Source organism: Nelumbo lutea, chromosome 8 (genome assembly GCF_056320005.1).
Source record: "Nelumbo lutea isolate HS-2025 chromosome 8, American lotus-T2T, whole genome shotgun sequence".
Lineage (NCBI taxonomy): Eukaryota > Viridiplantae > Streptophyta > Magnoliopsida > Proteales > Nelumbonaceae > Nelumbo > Nelumbo lutea.
In genome coordinates, this window is record NC_142691.1 from 7,424,508 (window position 1) to 7,451,324 (window position 26,817).

Consider the following 26,817-nt stretch of genomic DNA (forward strand, 5'->3'; position numbering starts at 1 on the left):
AACACTCCAATGAAGCTCTATTGTGATAATCAGGTTGCAGTTCATATTTCCTCTAATCCGGTGTTTCATGAAAGAACCAAGCACATTGAAGTTGACTGCGACTTTGTAAGGGAGAAGGTGCTGAATGGAGAATTAGACACTACACATGTTAATATAGGAAATCAGTGGGTTGACTTATTTACAGAAGGCTTGAGTCGGGGAAGAGTGGACTACATATGTAACAAGCTAGGAGTATATGATATATACTCACCAGCTTGAGAGGGAGTGTTAGCGTAGGGGTATTTTTGTCTTTTTACCTAGATTAATGTTGCTGATCTGTAATGTTGTGTTGGAACCAATGCTCCTAACTTAAATGAGGGCACATGTCTTTTCAATCAGTTTTAATAATATAAGTTTTGTTTGGCTGACTGGGAGAAGGTTATGTTGACACTTCCAGTTCGAACCAGAATTTCCCCTTCTCTCTTTCTCTCTTTCTTTCACCTTTCTACCTCTTTCTACCTAACCGATCTCAAAAAGATAGAATTCTAAGGCAGGCTGAATCATAACAGGTGGCAAGGGGTTTTAAAAAAAAAGAAGCGGAATGAAGATTCTTAGTTGGAATGTGAGGGGAATTGGGAGTCCAAAGAAGAGAGCAACAATAAAAGAGGTAATAAGACGGTATGACCTAGACATTGTGCTGTTGCAAGAGTCTAAGAGAATGGAGTTTAATGACAAGTGGGCAAGGAGTGTATGGAAAGCCAGGGGGATTAGCTGGGTGGCTGCTCCATCGTGGGGTGCTTCCAGGGGGATTGTAACAATGTGGAAGAGGGATGTGGTTGAAGGTCTGGAGGAGTTGATCGGAAAGTACTCCGTGTCCATGAAGTTTAAGCAGCAAGAGGATGATTATATGTGGGTGCTCACAAATGTTTATGGATCGAATGACTACAGAGATAGAAAGGAGTTTGGGAGGAACTTGCTGATGTTAGAGGGTTGTGGGATGGGCCTTGGTGCATGGGTGGGGATTTCAACGTGATCAGATTCTCGAAGGAGTCCAATATGGTTAACCAGAGGGTGACAAAAAGCATGAGGAAGTGTAACAGTTTTGTGGATGCCTTTGAGCTTAAAGAGATTCCCCTAGCTCATAAGACATTTACATGGTCAAATCTCCAATCTAGACCCATTTGCTCTAAGCTAGATAGATTCTTGTTCTCTTTGGATTGGGAAGAATAGTGGGGAACCTTGGCTTCTAGCTCTCTCCCAAGGGTGACCTCGGATCACTGGCCCATAGTGTTATGTAAGGAGGAAAGAAGGTGTGGAGGTCCTACCCCCTTTCGATTTGAAAATATGTGGTTATTTCATCCAGGGTTTACTAACAAAGTGAGGGAGTGGTGGCATGAGTGTAAATCGCTGGTGGAATGGGAGGGGATGAGATTCCATAAGAAACTACAATTCTTGAAAGCAAGAATCAAGGAGTGGAATTTGATGGAGTTCGGGAGGATAGAAGAAAGAAAGGGAGACCTGATGGATAAGATTGAAAGCCTTGACTCTAAAGAGGAAAGGGGAGAATTTGGAGAGGAAGACAATGATCTTAGGAGAGACTTGAGAAGACAGTTAGAGGATTGCCTGCACAAGGAGGAAATTAGTTGGAGGCAAAAATCTCAGTGTAAATGGTTGCGAGAGGGAGACAGAAACACTAGGTATTTCCACTCTCTAGCAGATGGAAGGAGAAGGAATAACTTTATTTCCAAATTGGTAGTAGATGGAGTTGAGTTAGTGCAACAAGAGGAGATTGCCAGGGCCTGTGTGGAGCATTTCAAATCTATTCTAAGAAGGCCTGTGAGTAGAAGGGTGTGGGTAGAAGGTTTGGATTGGCCAGATGTAGGGGTGGAGAACAGGTGAAGGTTGGAAAGAAGCTTTAATCTAGAAGAGATCAAGGAGGCCGTGTTTTCTATGGATAGAACAAAAGCTCCAGGGCCGGATGGGTTCACAATGGCTTTTTATTAGGATTGTTGGGATATCTTGAAAGATGATCTCTTGCGGGTGTTTGAGGAATTTTTCAGGAAAGGAATTGTCAATCCGGGCATGAACTCTACATTTATAGCCTTAATTCCAGAAAAAAAAGATGCATCCTACCCGAAGGATTTTAGGCCTATTAGCTTGGTTAATAGCTTGTATAAGATCATTGCAAAAGTTTTGTCTTTGAGATTAAAGAAGGTACTGCCAGATATCATTACACATTATCAAGGAGCTTTTGTGAGTGGAAGACAAATTACAGATCAGATTTTAATTGCAAATGAGAGTGTGGAGAACTTTAAGAGGGATAAGAAGAAGGGAGTGGTCTGTAAGCTGGACTTGGAAAAGGCTTATGACTTGGTGGACTAGGATTTCTTGAGGAAAGTTTTGACTAAATTTGGGTTTGGGGCTAGATGGTGTAAGTGGATCATGGGCTGTGTCCGGAATTGTCATTATTCAGTGCTAGTGAATGGGACAGTAGTAGATTTCTTTCCAGCCAGTAGGGGTATAAGACAAGGAGACCCCCCTTTCTCCTTTCTTGTTCATTCTAATTGCGGAGGTTTTGGGGAAACTGATTCACAGAGCATATTCTAGGGGGCTCATTAGAGGCTGGAGAGTTGGGAGGTTCACTCACTTACAGTTTGCTGATGACACGATTCTGTTTTGTGAAGGCGGTAATGTGAGGTATATCAGAAACTTGAAGTTGGTGATACAACTGTTTGAGAAAATGTCCAATTTGAAGGTTAACCTTGGGAAAAGTTGTGTAGTGGGGGTGAATTTGGAGGAGGGAGAGATCAGGGAGAGTGCTGAAGTGCTGGGTTGTGAAGTTTCGGGGTGGCCTTTGAACTACTTAGGGTTGCCATTAGGTGATAATCCCATGAGAGAGAGTTTTTGGAACCCGATGATGGAAAGGTTTGAAAAAAGATTGGTATCCTAGAAAAAGAACTACCTCTCTCTTGGTGGGAGAATTACACTAATTAAGGCCACGCTGGCTAACTTACCCATCTTTTTCATGTCGGTATTTAAAATCTCAGTGAAGATTGCTAACAGATTAGAGAAGCTAATGAGAGATTTCCTGTGGGAGCCGGGAGAGGAGAAGAGGGATCATAGAGTTAGCTTGGAGATAGTGTGTAGGAGTAAGTCATGTGGTGGTTTGGGGCTTGGGAGTATTAGGAGAAGGAATATGACTCTATTGGGGAAGTGGTTGTGGAGATTTCCTATGGAGAAGGAGAAGCTATGGGCTAGAATAGTGGCAAGTATACATGGGCTGGAGCACAATAGATGGGATGCTAGAATCAGAGCTAGGACCACAAGCAATTCTCCTTGGAAATTCATTCGTGACCTGCTACCAGTTTTCTTCCCTAATATCAGATATGACTTGAATTCCGGTAACTCCATAAAATTTTGGGAACCTACCTGGGTGGGGAGCGCCCCTCTAAAGGATCAGTTTCCGTCTTTGTATGCTCTTTCTGATTTGAAAAATGAGTCGATCTCGTCTTTCACCACTCTGTCCTCTTCCACTTCTGGGATTGGGTGGAACTTGGGTCTAAGAAGGGATTTGAGGGACTTAGACTTCGACAGTATTTCGAGCCTTTTTGTACTTCTTGATAACATTGTCTTAGACCCCACTAGGGTGGATTCTAGAATTTGGACACCTACCCCCAATGGCACTTTCTCTTGTGCTTCGTTCTTCAAAGTCTTAAGTTAGTCCACCAGTCCTAACCTTCCCCCTTTCCCTGTTGGTGAGGTTTGGTGCAGAGCAATACCCCCTAGGGTTGGTAGTTTTTGTTGGGAAGCCTATCTGGAAAGAATCAATACTGGTGATTTACTCCAAAAGAAGAGACCCAATACTTGCTTGTCACCTCAGTGGGGTGTTCTATGTAAAGCGGATGGGGAGGCTGGTTTTCACCTACTGGCGTCTTGCCACTTTGCAAGGTCAATTTGGGATTGGGCTTTCTCCTTATTTGGATGCAGCTGGAATCCCCCATAAGACTTGCAGGGCCTTTTCTCCCCTTCCTTTTTCAGGTGGCGGATAAAAAGGGGAAGGACAATGTGGAGAGGACTAAGGGCTGCAGTATGTTGGACACTGTGGGAAGAAAGAAACTCCAGGATATTCTCAGAAACTCAGAGAGGAGCAGCAGATCTAAGGGCTATCATACATATTAGGGCAGTACAGTGGCTGAAATCTTTGGAACTATTCACAGATTACACTGTGGATGACATGCTGAGGAAGTGGGGTGAAATTGCAAATTGCACGTAGACCAAGTCAGTAATGAGTGTGGCTTGGACCCCCCCCCCCCCACACATAGTGGATTCTTGAAATTAAACTTTGATGGGTGTAGTAGGGGGAACCCGGGACAATCGGGGATTGGGGGTGTTTTTAGGGATGAAAATGGGGTCATCTATGCTATGTTCTCAGGCCCAATTGGAGTGAGTGACTCCCTTAGAGCTGAGATCCTTGCAGTTATGGAAGGAGCCCGGAAAGCTAAGGAATTGAACATCAAGAAACTCATAATTGAAGGGAATTCAGAGGTGGTGATAGGGTGGCTGACTAAAGATCAAAATGGTTTATGGAAGTACAATAATGAGAGGAGGAAATTCAAGTGGCTGGTGAGGGAGATGGAAGTTAAGACATGTTGGATTAAAAGATCGGCTAATTCCCTAGCTGACGGTTTAGCTAAACAAGGGGCAGAAAGGGATTCACTGTTTTGGGCTAAGCTGTAACATTAGTGTCTATTGTCTTTTTTCTTTTTTCCTTTCTTGAAGCTCTTTGTGGCTCTTGGAAGATAAGTGTGTTTGTCTTCCACTTGTAAATTTTCTAATAATGAATTAATGAAAGTGTTATTGATAAAAAAAAATAATAATTGGATTTACACTTATCACTTATAGTTGTGTGCATGAATATATCCTTTACTCTTTTAACATTTTAAAACTTTCATACAGACAATTATGTCCTCATCCCCATGTTTAAATAGAAGAACTGCAATAGCTACTCTCGTTAACAACTCCAACATGATAGTTTAATCAGTCTTCAAACACAAAAATTAACTCCTATACCAATAAGATCTAATTAGAATTTGAAGGTATCTGATTTCATGCTTCCAAATATTACCTAAAGCTCACATCTTTTTTCTCATTGATTTTGATAAACTTGTTTTTTTACTGATAACAAAAGCTCATTAATCTTCTAAATATGCAAAATTGTTTATTAAATACTATTTATTTTTGATAGCCTCTATGCAATACTATGAGTTTTGAAAGTTTTAAAAATTTACATAGCTGTGCATATTTGTGAAGGATATATTTTTTTTTCAAAAATCAAACTCCAGCTTGGATTTTTGTAGCCAAAACAAAAATTCAGCTTGAATTTTATGAAAATTAGCCAATATCTCAAACAAATGCTTGATACTTATGCATGTGAAATTTGTTTAATACTTGCATGTACATGCAATAGTGAGGTCTTCAGCATCACTTTAGGTACATAGTCCCATGATCTATAGATGAATGATGGATCATGAAAGAAGTTCCCAACTTTTTTCCTTTTACAATGTTCTAGAGATTATGGATTCAGATTGGATGATATGTGGTCTTGTTCTTTTTCAGGACATATTGGAAAAAGTCCAAAAACTCTGTCCACGGGCTTTAATTGTTGATTCTATTCAGACAGTTTATTTGAAAGGTGTGACTGGAAGTCCTGGAGGTCTCCCACAGGTTGGATTTTTGAACTCTTTGGGTTCTCCATATGTCATATGACTTGATTAGTGTAGGAAATCATGCTTTAACCAACCATCTCCTGGTCACTAGAACTCTTTTCCAATGCATTCTGTAGCTTTGCTCATTAATGAATTAATGCTTTCAAGTTCCCTGCCATGATAAATGAACTAAATTCTAGTGACAAAAGGTGTGCTGTGTGTGAACTTTGTTAACCTCCATTTTTTGTCAGTAGCTGCAAAATTCATTTTCAAGGTCAGGAGACGGTTTTCCAAATATTGTAAATGGGAGAACTTCTATTCTTAGTTTTCAGCTTTAAAAATGAGGTAAGCGTGCTGTAAACAGCCTCAACATTCTTAAGTTGTAAGTTCGCTGAGGTAATAACTTGTAATGCTGAAATTGCCCTTGATGGAACAAGGATGGGTGATTTATTTTTGAGTGTACATAGAAGTTTGGTTAAAGTAAGGGTTAATCCATCTGTCAACTCTTTCAATACAAGTTCACTTGATTGGTACTTACATGCTTGCTGAATTGACTTGTTTTTCTTCAATATGATTACATGCTTGCTTCTATAATGGTGATTACATCCATCTGTCAACTCTTTCAATACAAGTTCACTTCTACTGTAATATCCTTGATTTTCAGCTTGCTCTTTACATGCTTGCTGAATTGACTTGTTTTTCTTCAATATGATTACATATTGGCAGTATAAGCATATTGCTTCTATAATGGTGATTATTTCTTGTTTTTGGCTGTGACAACAGCACAGCCTTTAACTGGAATGATGATTACATAGTGGCTCTTTACATGCTTGCTGAATTGATTTGTTTTTCTTCAATATGATTACATATTGGCAGTATAAGTATAATGCTTCTATAATGGTGATTCTTTCTTGTTTTTGGCTGTGATAATAGCACAACCTTTAACTGGGATAATGGTCTAATGTATTATGTATTCTCCCATTGTACAGCCTCTAGTTGTACATGGGTGTTTTTTCTTTCTATTTTAATGAATTGATACTTTACCTCTTCTAAAAAAAAGCCCAACCTTTAACTGAGCTAAAATTTTTGAAAAGAGGACTTTATATTGTGGTTTCGAGATTATATATGCTAATCCTAATTGTCTCACTAAAATAGCTCACTTTTCCTTGATTTCTAACAGGTGAAGGAGTGCACTACAGCTTTGCTGTGCTTTGCTAAGAGGACAAATATACCTATTCTTGTGGTTAGTTATCTTTGCTTCAAGTGTATCATGTATGCAATTGTTGCTTGATTTCTAGTTGACCTGAGATTGTTTAAGCATTTAATCAAAGGAATCCAGAAGGGCAAAATCAAATTACACCCTTTAAAGATATGTAGGGATACCATGGTGTCATGAATGCAGTTAATATTATCTGAGTAGGAATCTTCTAGAATTTGACAAGCCTAGTTCCATTCTCTAGTTTGTAGGTCAGTTTTTCTTCCCTTTTTGGGTCTCTTCATGAGGGAGCTCATCCCATTTACTTATTGTAAGTAGTAATTAATAAATATAAGTATGCATATCTTTTACTTCATGAATTAGGAGAAGCCATTCAGATGGGAAAGCTTTCGTCAATATGTCAGTATTATTGTAGTGACCTTCATTCAAAATGCTCCTTAAATATGTGAATCTTCATTCTGATTCCTCTACAGCCAAAATTTATGTTGCTTAGACCTCTCAATTTCTTACAATTATTGCACTCTTTGACTCTTCCAAAGTTGATTATGATGAAGTTGTCACCTAGGTGATAAGGCGCCCTTGGTGGTTCACATTGCCCAAGCACCTACATGTTTTTGTAAAAGGTGCCACATGATATTTTTATGATATTATAATATCTCAATAGATATTTTTACACTAAATTATTCATTTTGTGGGCTTATAGTATTTTTTTTTATAATTCTTATACTAGTTTTTTTATTTATTTCTTATTTAATCATCACATGTAGTTTTGAATCCTTCAAGACTTCAAAACCTGAGCTGATAAGCGAGGAAGAACTTGAAGATTTTATCCAATCAAAACAAAAGAGAAACCAAGGAATACTTTCTTTTTCTTCTCATAAATATGTTGATTTTCTATGTTTTGATATGAGGTTCATACTTATTTATGGGGATTATGGTAATTATTATTAAAGATTACTGTTGAATATTATGAAACCTAGGGAACTACCCTAGGATTTAAAATTTTTTATTTTAAAAAACTCATCGCCTAGGTAACACTGAGGTGATAAGGCACCCTTCATTAATACTCTCTTTGACTGTGATTTCTCTAAGAAGATCCTTGCATTTCTTTCTTCCCAAACTGTTCAAAGAGTATGCCACTATTTGTTCACAATCTTTTCTGCTTTTGCACATGGGCAAGGGTATTGGAATTCAACACATGTTGAAAATCTGACTGGGCAAGATGAAAAAACTCATGGACATGTCTAAAGAAAAGCACATTCCATTAAAACAGTTTTTTTTTTAACTCTAAAATTGTATTTAACTATTTATCTCTATTATGTAGTTAATGTTCTATAAGGAAAATTGCATTCACAATATACCAGCTGTTCATTTATGTCAAGTAGGCATGGACAAAAGAGAAAAGGTTACATTATTCATGGAGTGTTGTTTTCAGATGTGTCTGGCACAGATGCTTCATCCATTTAGGAAAGTCCCCAAGCGAGACTGCATTTAGATGGTAAAATAATGACACTGGGATATTCTTTGAATGTTGTCATGCTGATTCAATGTTGGAATTGTATTAGAAGCTTGGAACTTTTCTTATTGTTTGGGGAGTTAAGTTTTTTGTTTAAATGTATTTCAGATTGGACATGTGACAAAGACTGGAGACATAGCTGGACCTCGTGTCTTGGAGCACATTGTGGATGTTGTTCTATATCTGGAAGTTGGTACCTCGTTACATTGTTACCCAACTTACATTAGATTCTTGACATACAAATATCTGGGTTTCCCATTCCATGCTATGGATCGTTGATCTATGTTCTTTTTAACATTAACTGGATTTAGAGCTGGACCTCATGTCTTGAGCAAAATGTGTATTGTTTTGTTATTGAAGTTAGGTATCTGTTTACATCATCCTCTATAGGGCTGTTCATAAGAATGCCCAACCCGACCAAACCGACCAACCCGGACCGACCCAACCCGAGTCAGCCGGGTTTTCATCCGTACCGGTCGGTTCCGGGTTGGGCACATACATTAACCGATATATTGGGTCGGTTTTGGTTTTCTTGCGTGAAAACCGAAACCAATCCGACCCGAACCGAACTAGTATTCTACTAGTTTGGTAGTTCCTACTTCCTAGTTTGAGTAGTTTCCTAATTCCTACTAGTCTTCTACTTCTAGACTTCTACTAGAACTAGAACTCTAGAAGGCCCTATTAGGCAATTACAATTAGAATTCAATTAGGCCACCTTTTTGAATGGTTGCAAGCAACTTTGGATTAGTGATTAATGAACAACTTTTGTGATTAACTTTTCATTTAAGTTTTATCATAGGAGATGGCTGAAATGATGTTCAATTTATGATTGTTTTTATTTCTTACTTGACACTTGTTTTTACATGAAGAATTTATTGATTTTATTCTTGACCTGAATTAAATTTAGATTTATCTTGGACTCTTGAATATCAAATTATCAACTAATTCAGATTTTATTCGGCTTTGTACAGGAGCAAAACCAAAACCGACCCAACCTGACTCAAACTGACCAGGTCAGTTTGGCCTATCAGTGGGTCGGTTTCGGTTCCCACCTTAGGTAACCCGACCAGGTCGGGTCGGTAAAATCCCACTAAACCGACCCAACCCGACCCATGAACACCCATGATAATATTAACTGATGGTGGCCCAATAAATATGCAGCAGAATGTGGGGATGTGAGATGGAAAATAATGGTGAAAGATGAAATGCAGCTGGCTAGACTGAAGGATAGTGTTGCTGAATAGAAATTCTCAACAATACGAAATTAGAAAAAAACTAAAGATGGAGAAAGCTCCCACATTCACAATAAATAAGACAAAGAAAAGAATAATGAATTATTAGACAAGAGAGAGAAGAGGCGCTGGAGCAAGTTTCCATAAGCACAATTCTTTCAACTCTTATGCATCAAATGCCTTCTGATGATTACAATTACAATTTATGGACTCAAAATAGGGACTTGGATCTCCCTTTATCCACTCCAAATTTAGCTTGAAAGTTGAAATATAAGTAGAAGCGTCTCCATTGCATTAGGACTAAGGTAAACCTAAACTCATAAGGAAACTTAGATATGAACTTTGGACTTTGAATAACTCCAAAACACACACAATCCAACCAAAACCATGCATCCACAAATAATTCTTAGGCCTTGAAATAGAACGACTGCAGTTCTGTTAGAGAAATAAATCCTACTCATAAAGGGCCAGGACATGCAACTTCTGGCGATTGGGTGCTTCTCTTCATTGAAATCCAGCGAAAATGCCGAAGCAGATCTACGAGATCAAGGATTTCCTTCTGACAGCAAGAAGGAAAGATGCACGTTCTGTCAAAATCAAAAGAAGCAAAGATGTGGATAAGTTCAAGGTCCGCTGCTCCAAGTACCTGTACACACTCTGTGTGTTTGACTCGGAGAAGACAGATAAGTTGAAGCAGTTTCTTCCTCCAGGTTTGAGTGTCCAAGATCTGTGAATGAGGAGGATCTGAGCTTTTTTTTTATATATAAAAATCTGATCTGAGCATGTTTCTGGGAGCTAGAGTTGCTTTCTTTAGTTTCAATGTTACGTATTTTGAATTTATACTAGTGAATGTTGACAATATATTTTTGGGGGTGATTTCGCCTTGATTTTGAACGGAATAAATCCTACTCATAAAATGACCATAATTTTCTCAAAACATGTTGGTTCACAAGTTCTTGGTCTAATTGGGTAGACGTCGAAGAAGCTTATCTAAGGACACTAAATTTGGGCTGCAAGAAAAATGACAAGCTTCTGACATCAACTTTTCAAAATTTTCCACATTCCTGTAAGATGAGGTAATCTATTCCTTCTAACCAAAAAACTAGAAAAATATGTTTTAAAAAATTGAACTTGACCAAGATTAGTCACCCAGAAATCATGAAATTGACCACATGTACATGATTTTGCTAGTTTTCTCCTCAGAACTCCTTATTGGTAGCTTTTATTTTATTGGTTTTTTGTTTTTGTTTTTTTTTTTTTTTTTTGGGGGGGGGGGGGGGAGGGGGTATGATTCATGTCCCTCATTTAGCTCATTTCTGTCCTGACTTCCCATTGCCTTCTAAGGATTTAAGCATTCTTAATATGAATGTCTATATAAAGAAGCCCAATTTTTGGCCCAACATACCATGAAGCTTATTAAAAATGTCCATTCATTCTCCAGCCTCATTTTGAGAAGCTCTCCCAAAAACCAAAACATCATCAGCAAACAGTAAGTGAGAAATCTGAGAAGCCCTTTTACCAATAGCAATCTCATGAACCCTGTTTTCTGATTCTGCTTTCATAATTGGCCTTCACAAACCCTCTATTGCAAGAACAAACAAATATGATGACACAGGATTGAGTTAAGAAGTTCATTTATTGCATCCAGAGTTTCTAAGCTTATTTTCTTTTTATTCAAAATAATCTGGAATATTATTTTGATTTTCAGGGTGAGAAGCACACAACTCATCGTTTACTTCGACCTGTGAAAAACCGTTTTGGATCCACTGATGAGGTATTTGATGCTAGAAACCTGTGAAAAAGCTAATATATTATTATCTTTGGTTTGGCCTAGAAACCTTACCTCTAGGAAAGCTATATCTGGTAAACAACTGACAACAATGTCTTTTGATTAAAAAAGTTTGGTCTACCTGCCAGATCATCTACATAATCGTTGTGCATTGCCTTTATTCATGAATGATTTTAAAATCTAGATGGTGCAATATATCCAAAATCTCTTTCTGCTAGTACATCAAACCTTTGTTTTTTTTATTCTGATAGGCATGTTTCCGTAATCCCTTGTATTTTGTTGCCTCATTACTAATATTACTAGATTTTTCTCCAACACAACTTTGTATGGATCAAGTATACATAGGAGTTTTTAAGCTTTGGAAAAAGCTAAGGACCTATGCTATTTGGTTCTGGTTGGACAATAAGATCTAAGACAAAATAGATCATACCAATTCCTTCTGTTCCTAACTTCCTCATTCTCAGAGTGAGGCAGGTGGCTACCCATAAACAATCCATCATCATCTTTTCTTGAAACTAGGAAGTCTTTCTTGATTTGTGTATTTTATCTTTGACACCAAAATTCTATTTTTTGATGTGATTCTCATGTTCTTTCTTCATAAATTCCATTCTAATTTATATTTTGATTGATTTAGGCATTAGATTTGAAGGCCTCTTTTCTTGCACTTTTGCATGGGACCCATATTTGAGGGTATTGGGCTTCCCATAAATCCTTTTGTTGTGAGTCTTGAGGCTTTATACATACAGATCATTTTGACATACTATTGTTATAGATCAAAAAGTGAAAGGGAAAATAAATGGATTTAGGCATTGGTATCCTCTCAGCAACTTTATATACTGGTTGGGTTGCACTTGTTGGGTCCTTCCTAGAATTGAAGCCTTCATCTGGAATTGTGGATCATCCCTGACTAGGTGCTCACGGTCAAACATCTTAATCATAAGGTAGTTAGATTTCTAATTGATACATTATGTGTAAATGCATTTGATTATTTGTTTCTCTTTCATCAGAGTGCTTCTGATCTTTTTGAACTCTTTTGCTCCCTCTCTGACCTTTCTTAGACTTGCCTCTTTCCAGTTCAGCTTGCAAGTTTTTCTTAGCTTTAAGTTTCCTATGGCTATAGGATTCCATTTAGTAATATATGGTCCATTTGTATTTTTTGGTGTATATCAAAGGAAAGAAACCTCGTAAACTTTTCTTGTTTTTGATTATCATTATCATCAATTCATCTAAGTCTTATCCTAACTATATGAGATCGGCTACATGAATCCTGTTTTGCCATACCATTCTTTTTTTTTTTTTTTTTTTTTTTTTTTGAAGGGCTACACAATGGGGGTAGCCCATCCCCCCCCCCACCCCCACCCCCACCCCCCCACCCAATCCAGGTGCAGGCAGGATTTCCCAAGTCTTTGCTACGACCAGCAGTAGACCTTACCAACCTGCTGGTTGGCACCCTTGCTTTGCCATTCCATTCTGTTTAATGGCAGTTTTTCTTATTTTTAACAAGCAACAGTAATAGGAATTTTATATAGCATGTATAAATTGGTATTCGGTAGATCTCTACTAGCCTGAAAAAGGATGGCAGCATACAATTAAAACAGCATGTATCTGACTCCCCCACCCTTTATAAATAATCCAATTGCAACTCTACCTCCAATCCTGGTTCACCTGATAACAAAACATTTCTTGTAACACCTGATCCAGCTAAAGAACCTACCAAGCAATTTGCTGCTTTGAGAATCCTCCTGAACAAGTAATTCAGGGTGGATGCCAAAGCTCTTACTTTCCTCATCAGGTGCCTTAAAAGGCACTTCCTCCAAAACATTTTCCAATTTTTTACCACTTGGCAGTCTCTTTCAACCTGTAAGTCTGTCTACCCTTCTGATTAAACCAACTGTAGTGCTTGCAATAGATCTGACAACTTTGCTTTTAGTAAGATAACAATTGCAGCAGGTCCAGATAAACTTAATAATACATTTCTACCATCATCTCTTACAGCTCTACCCATACCAGATGGCCCTAGGTTGCTTAAACAACAGCCACGAAAATTCAATTTTCTTTTACTTTTTTTTTTTTGAAAAACAGTATTTTACTAATGAAAAGATAAACAAAAGGACCTATATACAATAACGGATTTCCATGATAAAAAGGAACTATAAGTCTATAATTTCTAAAACTAAAGAGATTTCGGTTGACTAACCAAGAAAGAAGCACTCCTACTATCCTTTTCACCACCACCTCACCTGAGTTTACCTTTTCTTTTATGGATAATTATAAGAATTTATTAATATGCAGTTAAAAATGAGATATGTGCAATGCATTCGGTATCCCTTCAGAGCAGGCTGTCCACACCCCTAACCCATTTATCCAAAAAACAGCAGCAGGTACTGCCTTCCAAGTCACTTTACCCCTTTTACTGAAACCACCTAAATTCCACCTTCTAGGAATTCCTTTACTGATTTAGGGAAGCATCCAATGATTCCAAAAAGGCCTAGAACTTTTATCCAAATCCAGTAGGAGAAAAAACAGTGCAGCAGTATATCCTCCACACCTCCCACACAGCAAACAACTACTATATTTTCTATATTCCCCTCTTCCAATAAATTGTTCCTTGTCAAGTTTCAATTCCGGGTTGAGGTCCACACAAAGAAGGCCGTTTAGATGGAACATTTGCACACCAGATTCTAAAGGTTGGAGAAGATATTTCAGGGAACTGTGACAGTTTATTGTAGAAGGACTTCACTTGGAAAGTCCCTGAACTCTTTCATGGTCATGACCTTCTCTCATCTCTATTCATGTTTTTCTTGACCGTGTATAGTTTTTGTAGCAAATACAACACTTCGCCTCTGAATTATTTAAGCTGCTTCTGAATCGGGGATTCTGGACAATTTCATTATTGCTGATCAGAATTAGAAACTCTCAACCACACTTTTTTTTGAGTTATGTTGTAGAGCATTGGGAAAGACTAGTCATCACACATGTCCTTCCAAAACTTAACCTTTTGGCCATTTCCCACTTGATTTCTTATATACCATTTATGAAATGTTTGTGTGCTTTTCTGACTCTCTTCCAAACTGAACGTCCATAAGAGGCTCACAGTGCCTGGACTCCAATCTGTTATTCTTGAGCTAAATTTGGCCAAAATAACCCTCCACAAACTTGCTAGCTGTTCATAATACCTCCCGACACTTGCTCAATAATGTTGTATTTGCCTCCAATTTTCTGACTCCTACTCTCTTAGCCCTCCATTTTTCTTAGGAGTACAAACCTTGTACCAGTAGACCAAGTGGCACTCAAACTTTTCCTTCCAATCCTTAACTTTTTTTTTTTTTTATTTTCTTCCTAGTATTGCCACCATTTTAGTTGATAAGATACTCTTGAGTAGAGTAAGCTTCTCTTCCTTTGACAGGTACTTAGAGTCTTAGATTTCCGCTAGCCCATCTTTCTCTCCATATGTTCTGCAATTGGTTCCCAATTTGATATAGAGATGCATTTGGCTCCCAATGGCATCCCCAAATGCTTTGTTGGGAGCATCCCTAGTCCCTACTTTACATCCCCAACCCTCTGTACCACTCTAGAATCTATATCAGTCACTTCTCCAACTGCCATAATCTTGCTTTTGTGCATGTTTATATGAATGCCGTCACAACTTTGAACCTCCTGAGAACAGCTTTGAGATTTTCCAATTGTTCTTGTGACGCAATACACTGCTGAAGCACACTTTTCAGCAGTGTAAGTTTACCATTCTTTGAGAGGTATTTGGCTTTCCAAGAATCAAATTTCTTTTCCAGCCTGTCCACAATTGGCTCCCAAAAGCATTCCCGGATTATTTGATGGCAGCTTTCCATCTTACACCCCCATTCTTCTGCCCATTGCTCCAGGTTTTGCAGCCCCCCTCGTATGTGTGTTCCCTTGTGTGGTCCAGATACCACTCCAAACCACCTTAGTATTGCCATTAATTTTTCTAGCTGCTCTTGTAATGCATTGCAAAAGAATAATGTGTCATCTGCTTACTGTAGCAAAGAGACTTCCACCCTCTCTTCCTCCACTACCAAACCTTCTGCTAGGCCTCCCAATACAGGCCATTTTATTTAGGGCTTTGAGCTTTCATGACTGATATGAAAAAGGGAGATAGGGGTCCCCTGGATTGATTCCTCTTGAACTTTTGAAGCTCCTGATAGCGACCCCATGTACCATTACTGAAAAGAGGGGTGGAAGTGACCTTTACCCAAGTTCTCCATTTTGGACCAAAATTCATTCTTCTCATGATGTAATAACTACCAATTCACATGATCATAAGCCTTCTCCAAATCAATATTGCAAAGCAGCCCAGCCTTTTCACTTCTTAATCTAGCATCAATTCACTCATTTGCCACTAGCACACCATCAAACATGAGTTACCATCTAGATTATCAGAAGTTACTTCTCTCAACAGTCCAAGAACATTCAATTAAAATGGTCATATGGCTTTTTCATGTCCAATTTACTAGAAATTCAGCCCAACTTCTTTGCCGCTAACACTCCATCAAGGATTAATCTACCCTATACAAAAGCACCTTGAGATTCAAAAATAATGTTTCCCATCACTTTCTCCATTAATTTTAAAGTACCTTTGAAATAATTTTGTACACACTTCCACTGCTCTTTTTGGGGATAATGGTGATGAAGGTAGAATTTAAGTTCCTTTCTGAAAGACCTTTTTCGTGGAACTCCATAAAAACTTTCATAAGATCCGCTTATACCACACTCCAACATATTTTGTAGAAGGTCATTCAAATCTGTTAGAGCTTGGGGCCTTGTCCTTTTCCTGTTCAAATTTCTTTTACCTTGGTTTGGTGCTTCCTATTCAAGCTACCCCTTTGTTGCCTTTTAAAGGAGAATTTTACCACTGTTTTCCATCCCCATAATAAATCATTCATGGATTTATTTTAAAATCATCATTTTGATAAAATTCAATGGACTATTCTCACCATACTCATCTCTATCAAACAACATCCATCAAAGGGCCTAGTTTTAAAAAATTCTAGCATTTCTTTCACACCATAAACTCCAAAAAGCAGTAGCTCTAGTATAATGCCACAGAATTCTCTGCCCTTTTGCGTAACAAGAAACAAGCTGAGAAATTATCAAAAAAAAAAAATCAAGAAACAAGCTGAGAAGCAAAGAGGTTTAGTGCATTCGATGTTGATATCCAAGAAGATTTGAAAGAAGGAAAAGGTGGTTTAATACTTGGAAGAAAACAGACATGATCCTAGATAGTTGGGACCAATACTGGGTAAGGCCTTTAAGAAATCTGGCAAGACAACAAGAGATTGATAAATACACTCCCCACAATTCATGCAAAGAATGCATACATGAGGGAAGGGGCACCGTGTCTTCCATTTCTATTGGAGCTTTTTACGTGTTGATAATTTGCAGCATCACCTCCCTAAAAAAGTTTTAACCTCAGGAGGAGAGGTTCCATCCCAAATGGCTTTTACAGGAAAGGGTTGGGAAGAAGAGTTTGTTTGATAGGTTGGAAAGTCTCTTGTTCATATTTGTGTGAATGCGTGAACTTTTTTGATGGATTGTCCTCATTGTGTTCAATGAAGAGACTTTGTATTACTCTTTTTAGGTATCTATGGTGTTAACATAATAAGAAATGTCTTTATCTGATTGATTCTGCCATTCATATGTATCTGTTCAGATTTTTTTAATATATTTTTTGTTGTTAGAACTGAACCATAGAAAAACTTGACATTATTCTGCAGTACATGTATGCACTGTGGGTATGATCTCTCTAGAATTTTATATTTGAGATTTGCACAAAGCATTTTTCTTTTTTATAAGTTGCCTACATATTCCTGTTGTCTGTGCAAAATAATTTGTGCATTCTTCCTTGATTATGTCATCTTATTCCATGATGAATCAGCATAACTTGTGCAGTCCATACTGAGAATTATTTATTTCTGTCAGCTTGGAGTGTTTGAGATGTCACAATCAGGATTGCAGGCTGTTCCAAACCCTAGCGAGATTTTTTTAAGTGACCAACTTTCAGATTCAGAGGTTTTAGCTGGACTTGCCGTTGCTGTAATTATGGATGGGTCCCGAACTTTTCTTATTGAAATCCAGGTATTACTTTTGAAGACCTTGTTGTAAATCTGACCATACATGATGTCAGAATAATTTGCTACTTCATCTTGTCTAAAATTTGGTTTCTGTTATCACATTCTGCTTATGAGCTCAATTTCTTGACATGAACATTTGATGATGCTGATAGGTTTTTCTTTTTCACTCTTCTTTTTCCTGTTCCAGAAGGAGAGACCTTTATTAGAAGAAAAAAGGGGAAATACAGTCTCGGATCTTTTTTTTATTGGAAACGGAAAATACAGGCTCAGGTCTTCCTGAAAAGGAAAGGAAGACCATACCACAAATTTTCAACAAAAAGGCTAGTATTTAATGTGAATCTGGTAAATACAAGTTTCCAAAGAACAAGATAGAGTTGCTAACCAGGGAGTGAATGCCAATACAGATCAAACCTCTCAAATCCTTCCCCATCCAAACATCTACTAGCAACTTGGCTGATTTTTGGACCAATCCAAACAATACGTTAATTTGGATGCCAAAGATCTACTTGGTCTTTACTGTTAAACAATGTTCAGAGAACTAACCCAGTGGCAGAACTGTTTTTCCCTCTGGGTCACGGGTCACTGGTTCAACCAGCCGGGTTGAACTGGACATCCCATTGATACGTCATCTTATGTATATATAAATAATGTCTAATATGCATAATTATATAATATATTTGTAATAATATTAGTTGTGTACATCATCATCCTCATCTATTCCTTATCCCAACTATATGGGGTCGGCTACATTAATCCTGTTTTATCAATCTGTTTTATTTAAAGCCATATCCACTGTTAAACTATTAGTGTTTAAATCATTTCTTAATTATGTAGTTATATTCAAAACATATAATTATATTGTGCATGTATGCATGTAATATATATATATATATTAGTTTTAAAATTTTATACTAAAAATTAAGATTTGAGGCCAAAAATGCATTTTTTTGGGCAAAAATAAGGGGACAAGGTGCTGAAAATGCATAGATAGAGAAAAATTACCCGAAAAAAAAAAGATCATCCCAATTGGGCAACCAGGCACAAAGTTATGGCCTTTGGAAGTTAGGATAGAAGTTAAAAAAATAAATAAAAATTGGTCAGTTTTATGAAATTGGGATTGGTTCCCCAGTTGGAAAATCTGGTTGGCCGCTTATGTCTTTTTTCAACGCCAGTTTTTAGGGCCTGAAAACTGTCAAATGGACCAATTGATAAATTTTCTAGTTGGAATTACCGGTCTGGTTCTCGAACACTAGTTTTGAATCAACCATGGCCCTTCTTTACACCATCTCATCCATCCAATGGCCACCTATTAGTCATTTGCTTCCTCCCCATGAGAAAATTTTAAGGAAAAAAGGTCCACTTAATCTCTTAGCAGTATCAGAATCCCTGCATGAATGAGATTTCCAGGATCACATGATAAACTTTATAACTTGTTTTAAGATATTGAGTGCCATTGAACCTTTAGAATTTGGTTAAATTTAAGTTGGACTTAGGGTTATATTTGAATTTTATTATATTTTTCTTTTGGGTTGGGTGAAAGGTGCAATAAATACCCGGTTTTGAGGAAAATCTAGAAGTTTAATCTTTTGTTTGAAAGCAAATATACAATAGCTAGCTTCTCATTAGTGAGGCCTATGAGAGGACCAAGCACATCAATCATAATTCAGAACATTGTCATTTATGAGCAGCATATATCTTTAGTGCTTTGTAGCATTGGTTGCTTATCATCTACTTTTCTTTTCCTTCTTGTTGCCTCTCTCAACAAATCACATTTGAATAACTAACAGAACTTATGCAGGCATTATGTTTATCTGGCTCATTAGTTGCAAGGCAGTTTAATGGTGTACAATCAAGTAGAGCAGACATGATTATTTCGGTGAGTAACTGTTCTGCTAGGATTTGTATTGATGCATGGAAGATTGTGCATTCTTTTTTTCCTGTAGCATTAATTTGTCTCCAGAATACTAAATTCTCAAAATTCTGCGGATGTCATGGATTAAAAAGTCGTTACTTTATACACTATTTTCTTTTGATTTCTACATGTTTTCCCGTGTTTCTTTGATCCTAGTACCGTCCTACTCAAAATTTCATTTGAATAGAGTTGGTATGTGCTAAAGGGAAAATGATTATCACTCCTTTGAGAAGGGTGAATTGTTACTCGATCTGTTAGATGAGAAAGTAAGTTGCAGCAATGACTATTTAGATAGGGGAAGGCCAAATTTTGATATCAAAATGGTGTCCAACATCCAATGCCAGGGACTTGAAAGTTGAGGATAGTGTGACTGTATGAAACCTTTCATCTCAGGAAGCATGGAATGTTTGAGTCTCTTACAGCAACCTGGAGAGGTCTTCTGACTGGTGTGAGGCCAGAGAATATTCCAAGAAAGATCAAGTGTTTGAAGTTCTGTGTGGTGCATACATTCATAGAGGTAAAGCTGTGGACAGAGAGCTGCAGAGAGGGAGACGAAAGGTTGGAAGATGAAGCACTGTGTGGCAATGAGCGATTGGAGAATTCAAATGGTGATAGGCTTTCACTGATTTGGAAAAACAATTTCTGGAAACTTGGGAAAGTTTCTTTAGGATGAGAAGTTTTTTTGAGAAAGTGGAGTCGGTGCATGGCAGGATTTCTAAGCAGGCATTAACTAGTGGTTATAGTTAACTTATGTGGACATATGAATTCAAAGATAGCGGGGGCTGTGATAGACCAAAATTTAGGTCTATTATCATCTTCCTCAAGACTGATTGAGAGCTCTGGAGATGCATTAAAGGAGAACAGACTTTCAACAAAGGTTACAGAGATCACCACATTGCCAGGCAAGGATGGATTCATATGGTGCATAACAAAGTACAGCTATGGAGAAGAGGAGGCCCTACTGAATGGAAGGTGCTAATTGCAGCCAAAGCAAGGAGGTGGAGAAGCATGTTGAAGAGGTCAGCGGTGGAAAAGATGGTTGGGTATATTTCAAAGATATTCGAAGGAGCGATTGGACCAAGAAGACATGCTGATCTGAACTTTGTTATAGCCATGTTATTGCAGTTTTAAATTTGGCACATGTGGTTTTTGAATGAGTCAAGAGCTAATTTTTCATCATCTTGGGTAGGAATAGTTACATGACTTACTTGCATCACACAGTTCCCAAATTTCTTTCATTTTAGCCTTCAATGTACAAACCTCTTCAGTATCTTGGGTAGAATCAGTAGACTTCGCAGTTGTACTGGCACAGATATGCACTGAGATAATAATGTACTAAATCACATGGTTGTCCACATGCATATCTTTTTGGCCTTTAATTTAAAAATCTGGAAAAGGAATTTAGGTCTAAATTGGCACAGTACATTTTCCTAGTAGTTTATTTATGTGTTCAAGAACTAATGCTTCAGCTTATGGGAAGGAATTTGGGAACTGTGGACTTTGCAGTTGTACTTGCATGCATAAGCATTGAGGCATTAATGCTCTTACATTGTATGGTTGTCTACATATCTATCCTTGTAGCCAGCCCTTCAAGTACAAATATGGAATAGGACTGTAGCATTAAGTTGACACCATGCCTTTTCCATAGTAGTTTATTCATGAGCCAAAGAACTAATGAATCAGCATCTTGGATAGGAAGGAAGGAAAAGTAGATTTAGCAGCTGTACTTGCATGAATGAATACTGATGCAATAAAGTACCTACTATATATGGTTGTCCAAATTCTTATCCTTGTGGCCTTATGTGCAAATCCCGAACAGGACTATAGCATTAAACTTTTTTTCATAGTACAAGAATAATTTCTATATATACTTTAGCTAGAAGTTAATTTAAGCTCCACCAGAAAATAATACTATAAACAAAAAAAGTACTGACCTCAAACCACTTTGACCTACAGTCAAGTACACTCCAAGAATTTAGGGTTTCACCAACTGCAACCTGGGAGAAAGGGGACGGAGAGTTTCCAGTTTTTGCATCCCTTAGTCGTACGGCAGTTCATGTGAGGAAGATGAGGTTTTACTTGCTTTGGGCGCATAATGTAATGGGGATAACAAGAGGCTTGGCTCTTCTATAAAAAAAGTGGTTTCTTTTTTTGATGAATGAACGTTGGAGAAAGATGGGAGAGGAGAGGAAGTACAATCTGGCGGGGAAATGGAGACTGGAGTTGATCATTGAAGCCAAATCTTTCCTGTTTGAGCAGGGAAGGACAAAGGGGAAGGCTCACTTGAAAATCAGAGAAGGGAGCAGGGCGACGATTCTCCTACCAGAGGAGGCCTGTGTGTGGTTGAAAGGTTTTGTAGATGGAACTGTCAATTCCTTACGGGAAGAAGGTTGGAGAAACTCGTTGACCTGTGAGAACAAGAGATTTGAATTTGTGCTAAAAAGGAATGGAAAAGGGTGGTTCATAATGGCTACTAAACTCTTTGGTAATAACAAAAGGCAAGTGTTGTGTATTCCAGAAGGCCTGAAACGGAGAGGGTGGGATTCCTTCGCTTTTAATCTTCAAGCTTTTCTCTTGGAGGTTGAAGGGAGAGTGGAAGAAGCCCCTGGCTTGAAGGATTGTCATCTTTTTGTCCTATGTAATTAGGTGCCCTGCTTTAAGCATTACCCTGAAGTTTTGGTGTCCAGCTCGACTGTCCTCCGACGAGTAGCTTTGGAAGAAGGGAGTGGGAGCTGGGAGAAGAGGGTGGTCCTAGTGGCAGATAGGGTGATAGAAGATTGGACGAAAGTTTTAGAAGTAATTGTAGAGAGGTTGGGGTTAGATGAAGATGTAATGTTGTTGCCTTTTGCTAAAAAGAAAGCTTTATTAAATACTGGAGATAAGAAACTAATCTTCAGTACTTTCCTTGTAGAAGGAAGTTTGATTCAGGCCCAGAATTGGGCTCCAGATTGCAACGAAGTTGAATCTAGAGCCGATAGCTTCTTGATTAAACTTCTCGGTCTTCCATTCAACCTTTGGAATGATTAAATACTGAGGAAATTTGTTAGAGCATTGGGTGGAGATCTGTTAGAGGTTAACTTAAGAAACTTGAGAGCTGTGGAACTTAAGGTTGTTGGGATCAAGCCAGAGAACTTGCCGTGGGCCTTCGAAGTTCTCTCAAAAGGTGCTTGGTACAAGGTCCGGTTAGCTTCAGAAGATGAAGCCTTGCTTTGGGGAAGACGAACAGAGGTTGAAGGAACTGACGAGTTTGCAGGTTGGTGTACGCGTGGCCTTCAAGGGCTAGCGGGAAAGCCTGATGTGTGTGGGCGAACCCACGCTATTCGAGAGGTAGAACAGAAGAGAAGAGGTTGACCGAGGTTGGATAAGTTGCGGCTCAGATTCTGAATATGATGAAAGTTCGGAAACCTGTGGGAGTTTAGGCAGTGCAACAGATGAAGCTCTATCTAAAGATCAGATTAGGGATCCTTTTAGCCTTGATTGTTTGTTCTTAAGGGATTCGGTGGGGGAAGGAAAGGAGGGGAAGGAGCGGGTGAATGATCTTAACCCAAATCTGGCTGAGCCCCCCCCCTAGTTCTAGTGCTTTGCAAGAGGCCGAAAAGGAGGTAGCTCAGGTCTTCTCAAAGCTGAACAAGGATACCTCACAGAGAGGTACATACTTGGGTACAGAAAGGGGTCATTGTGTTGATACAACGACAGGGATTTTCTTCCCCCAACTCTGGGAGACAGAGTGCTCTAATTCTCAAAAAAGAAAGTGACTACCACTCTGCCTTTGCTCTCTCCTCACTTCTCTGACTCAGGTAAATCCCCCAACTTTGTCAATACAGTTTTGGATACTGATGAGCGCTCTGTGTGTCTTGTTCTAGATTCTCTTCCCAACCAAGAGTCGGAAGCCCTTGGTCTGAAAGCCACAATGCGTCTACAAGGAGGGGAAGTGGGTGAGGAAACTTGCAGAGAGACAATAATATGGGAAATCTTAGAAAGCCTTTTGGGTGAAGTGGAAAGGAAGGAATTGCAGAGAGGGAGCCTGGAGGGGACAGAAAGGGCTGTAGTTGGAGGTAATGTGAGAAGGAACAAGAAGTTTCCTAGGAGTGAGGAGGTACATCTTTAGAAAAAGAGGAAACTAATGGGGAAGAGTTAGTTGGAGAATTTGTGAAAAAGTTGGGGTGCAAGCTGAAGAACCCGAATGATCTAAAAGCCTACATGCAAAAAAAAGAGGACAGCAAGTTGAAGTTTAGAAGACCGAGTGATGTGGAGAGGTTAAAAAAAGATATTGAGGGGGACAAGAAGTTTGAAGTGAAAGGGATTAGAAGAAAAGGGTCTAAATAGATCTTGGAGGAGTTAGGGTTAAGGCCAATAGTTTTCGATGAGAATCCTAAGTTGGAATGTGAGGGGGTTGGGCAGCATTAGGAAGAGAGCAACAATTAAAGAGGTAATTAAGAAGTTTAATCCGGATGTGGTAATGATTCAGCAGTCCAAAAGAATGGATTTTGATTGCAAATGGGCAAGGAATGTGTGGAGTTCTAGGGGTATAAAGTGGGTGGTTGCTCTTTCGTGGGGTTCCTCAAGAGGGATTGTGACCTTGTGGAAAGAAGAGATACTCTTAGGTGTGGAGGAGCTAATTGGAGATCATTTTGTCTCCCTAAAGTTCAGATAGGTGGACGATGGATATGAATGGGTACTAACAAATGTGTATGGTCCCAATGACTATAGGCAGAGGGAGAAATTATGGGAAGAATTGAGTGACATTAGAGGCCTCTGGGATGGACCTTTGGTGTGTGGGAGGGGATTTTAATGTAGTGAGATTTACGGAGGAAACCAACAACCCCAGACAGAGAGTGACAACAAGTATGAGGAAGTTCAACCAATTTGTGGACTCTTTTGAACTCAAAGAACTTCCTCTCCTAAATAATAACTTCACTTGGTCCAACCTTCAATCAAGGCCAATTTGCTCTAAGTTGGACAGATTTTTGTTCTCAACAGATTGGGAGGAACGTTGGGGCAATATTACTTCTAGGGCTCTCCCTAGACTTACTTCAGACCACTGGCCTATAGTGTTGGTCAAGGAGGAAATAAGAGGAGTAGGGCCTACCCCTTTCAAGTTTGAAAATATGTGGTTGACTCATCCGGGTTTCATTGAGAAGATCAGAGAGTGGTGGGAGCAAGCTAATTCGGTAGTTGATTGGGAGGGAATGAGGTTCCACAAGAAACTCCAATACTTAAAATCACAATTAAAGGAGTGGAATAGGTTGGAGTTTGGAAGATTAGAAAAGAGAAAACAAGTTCTAGTGGAGCAAATCGAGGATTTGGACCTGAAGGAAGAGAGAGGCCCCTTTGGAGAGGAAGAAAGGAAGTTGAAATGGGTTTTGAGGAAGTAGATGGAGGACATCTTGGTTAAGGAGGAAATCAGTTGGAGGCAAAAATCCAGGTGTAAGTGGCTAAAGGAGGGAGACAAAAACACAAGGTTTTTCCATTCAGTGGAAAATGGAAGGAGAAAGAAGAATTTCATCTCTAATTCGGAAGTTGATGGAGTAGTTTTGTCCCACCCGGCTGAAATTGCAAAGGCTCTAGTAAACCACTTCAAATTTATTTTTAGAAGGCCTATGAATGAGAGAGTGTGGTTGGAGGGTTTGGATAGGTCGACTCTAAGTGCAAAGAAGAGAGAGTGGTTAGAAAAAATGTTTGATATGGAGGAGGTAAAGGAAGTAGTATTCTCTATGGATAGGACAAAAGCTTTGGGTCCAAATGGGTTCACAATGGCCTTTTATCAGGATTGTTGGGATATTTTGGAGAATGATCTTAGTTTGGTTTTTGAGGAGTTCCACAGGAGGGGTGTAATAAACCCGGGCTTGAACTCAACTTTCATTGCCTTAGTCCCAAAGAAGAAAGATGCTTCTCAACCTAAGGATTTTAGACCTATTAGTCTGGTGACTAGCTTGTACAAAATCATTGCAAAGGTGTTGTCTCTCAGGATAAAGAAGGTGTTCCCCTCTATTATTGCACCCAACCAAGGTGCTTTTGTGGCGGGAAGACAGATCACCGATCAGATTTTCATTGCAAATGAGAGCTTGGAGAGCTTTAGGAAGTCAAAGAAGAAGGGAGCGGTTTGCAAATTGGATTTGGAGAAGGCTTTTGACTTGGTTGATTGGTCTTTCTTGATGGAGGTGTTAAGGAGTTTTGGTTTTGGTGACAAGTGGTGTAAGTGGATCTGGGGTTGTGTTAGGACTTGCCATTATTCTATTCTGGTGAACGGGACTGTGGTTGACTTCTTTCCTGCATTGAGAGGTCTAAGACAAGGAGATCCTCTTTCCCCTTTTCTTTTCACCCTGATTGTTGATGTGCTTGGGCAATTGATCCATAGAGCAGACTCAAGGAATCTAATAAGAGGGTGGAGAGTAGGAAGGGAAGAGGTTCCCTTAACTCTTCTACAGTTTGCAGATGATACTATCCTTTTCTGTGAAGGAGGGAACTTCAATTGGATCTGGAATCTAAAGTTGACAATACAACTTGTTGAGCAGATATCTAACCTCAAGGTAAACTTTGATAAGAGTTGTGTGGCAGGAGTGAATGTGAACGAAAGAGACCTAAGGGATTTTATAGGTGAGCTAGGTTGTGCAATTACGGGCTGGCCCCAGACATATTTGGGCCTCCCTTTAGGAGATAATCCTAAGAGTGTTAGCTTTTGGGCTCCGGTAGTGGAGAGGTTTGAGAAGAGGTTAGCGGCCTGGAAGAGAAATTATCTTTCTTTAGGTGGAAGAGTCTCTCTCATTAGGTCTACCCTAGCTAACTTACCTGTCTACCATCTATCAGTGTTTAAGATCCCCTCAAAGGTGTCAAATCTTTTGGAAAAATTAATAAGGAACTTTCTCTAGGAGCCTGGAGAGGAGAAGAGAGATCATAGGGTGAGTTGGGAGGTGGTCTCTAGGTGTAAAAAACTAGGAGGTCTTGGGATTGGTAATTTCAAGAAAAGGAATATGGCTCTACTGGGGAAGTGGTTGTGGAGGTTCTCTTTGGAATGGGATAAATTTTGGACTAAGATTGTGGCTAGCATTCATGGGCTAGAAGACAATGGCTGGGATCCTGGAATCTTGGCAAGGGCTTCAGTTGCTTCTCCTTGGAAATCCATCCATAATTTGCTTCCAGTTTTCTCCCCTTGGATCAGGTATGGTCTAAATTCTGGTAACCGAATAATTTTCTGGGAACAACTTTGGGTCGGGGATTCTCCTCTGAAAGACCAGTTTCCTTCATTGTATGCTCTTTCAAACTTGAAAAATGAACCCATATCTTCTTTCTTGGTCCCTTCAGCCTCCACTTCTGACTTTGGATGGAACCTTGGCTTGCGTAGGGCAATTAGGGATACAGATTTG

The 26,817-nt window shown here is 38.9% G+C and overlaps 1 protein-coding gene and 1 pseudogene across 2 annotated transcripts in view; both read left to right on the top strand.

Moving 5' to 3' along the window:
• Positions 1-26,817, top strand: part of LOC148842470 (DNA repair protein RadA-like protein) — a 70,470-nt gene that overhangs the window by 39,549 nt on the left and 4,104 nt on the right. For both annotated transcript variants that reach the window (XM_088958583.1, XM_088958582.1), the window contains exons 6-11: positions 5,596-5,703; positions 6,865-6,927; positions 8,525-8,605; positions 11,357-11,422; positions 17,390-17,545; positions 19,340-19,417. In XM_088958583.1, coding sequence (XP_088814709.1) covers positions 5,596-5,703; positions 6,865-6,927; positions 8,525-8,605; positions 11,357-11,422; positions 17,390-17,545; positions 19,340-19,417 — 552 coding nt within the window. The remainder of the gene's footprint in view (positions 1-5,595; positions 5,704-6,864; positions 6,928-8,524; positions 8,606-11,356; positions 11,423-17,389; positions 17,546-19,339; positions 19,418-26,817) is intronic.
• Positions 10,028-10,521, top strand: LOC148842471 (large ribosomal subunit protein eL38z/eL38y pseudogene; annotated as a pseudogene).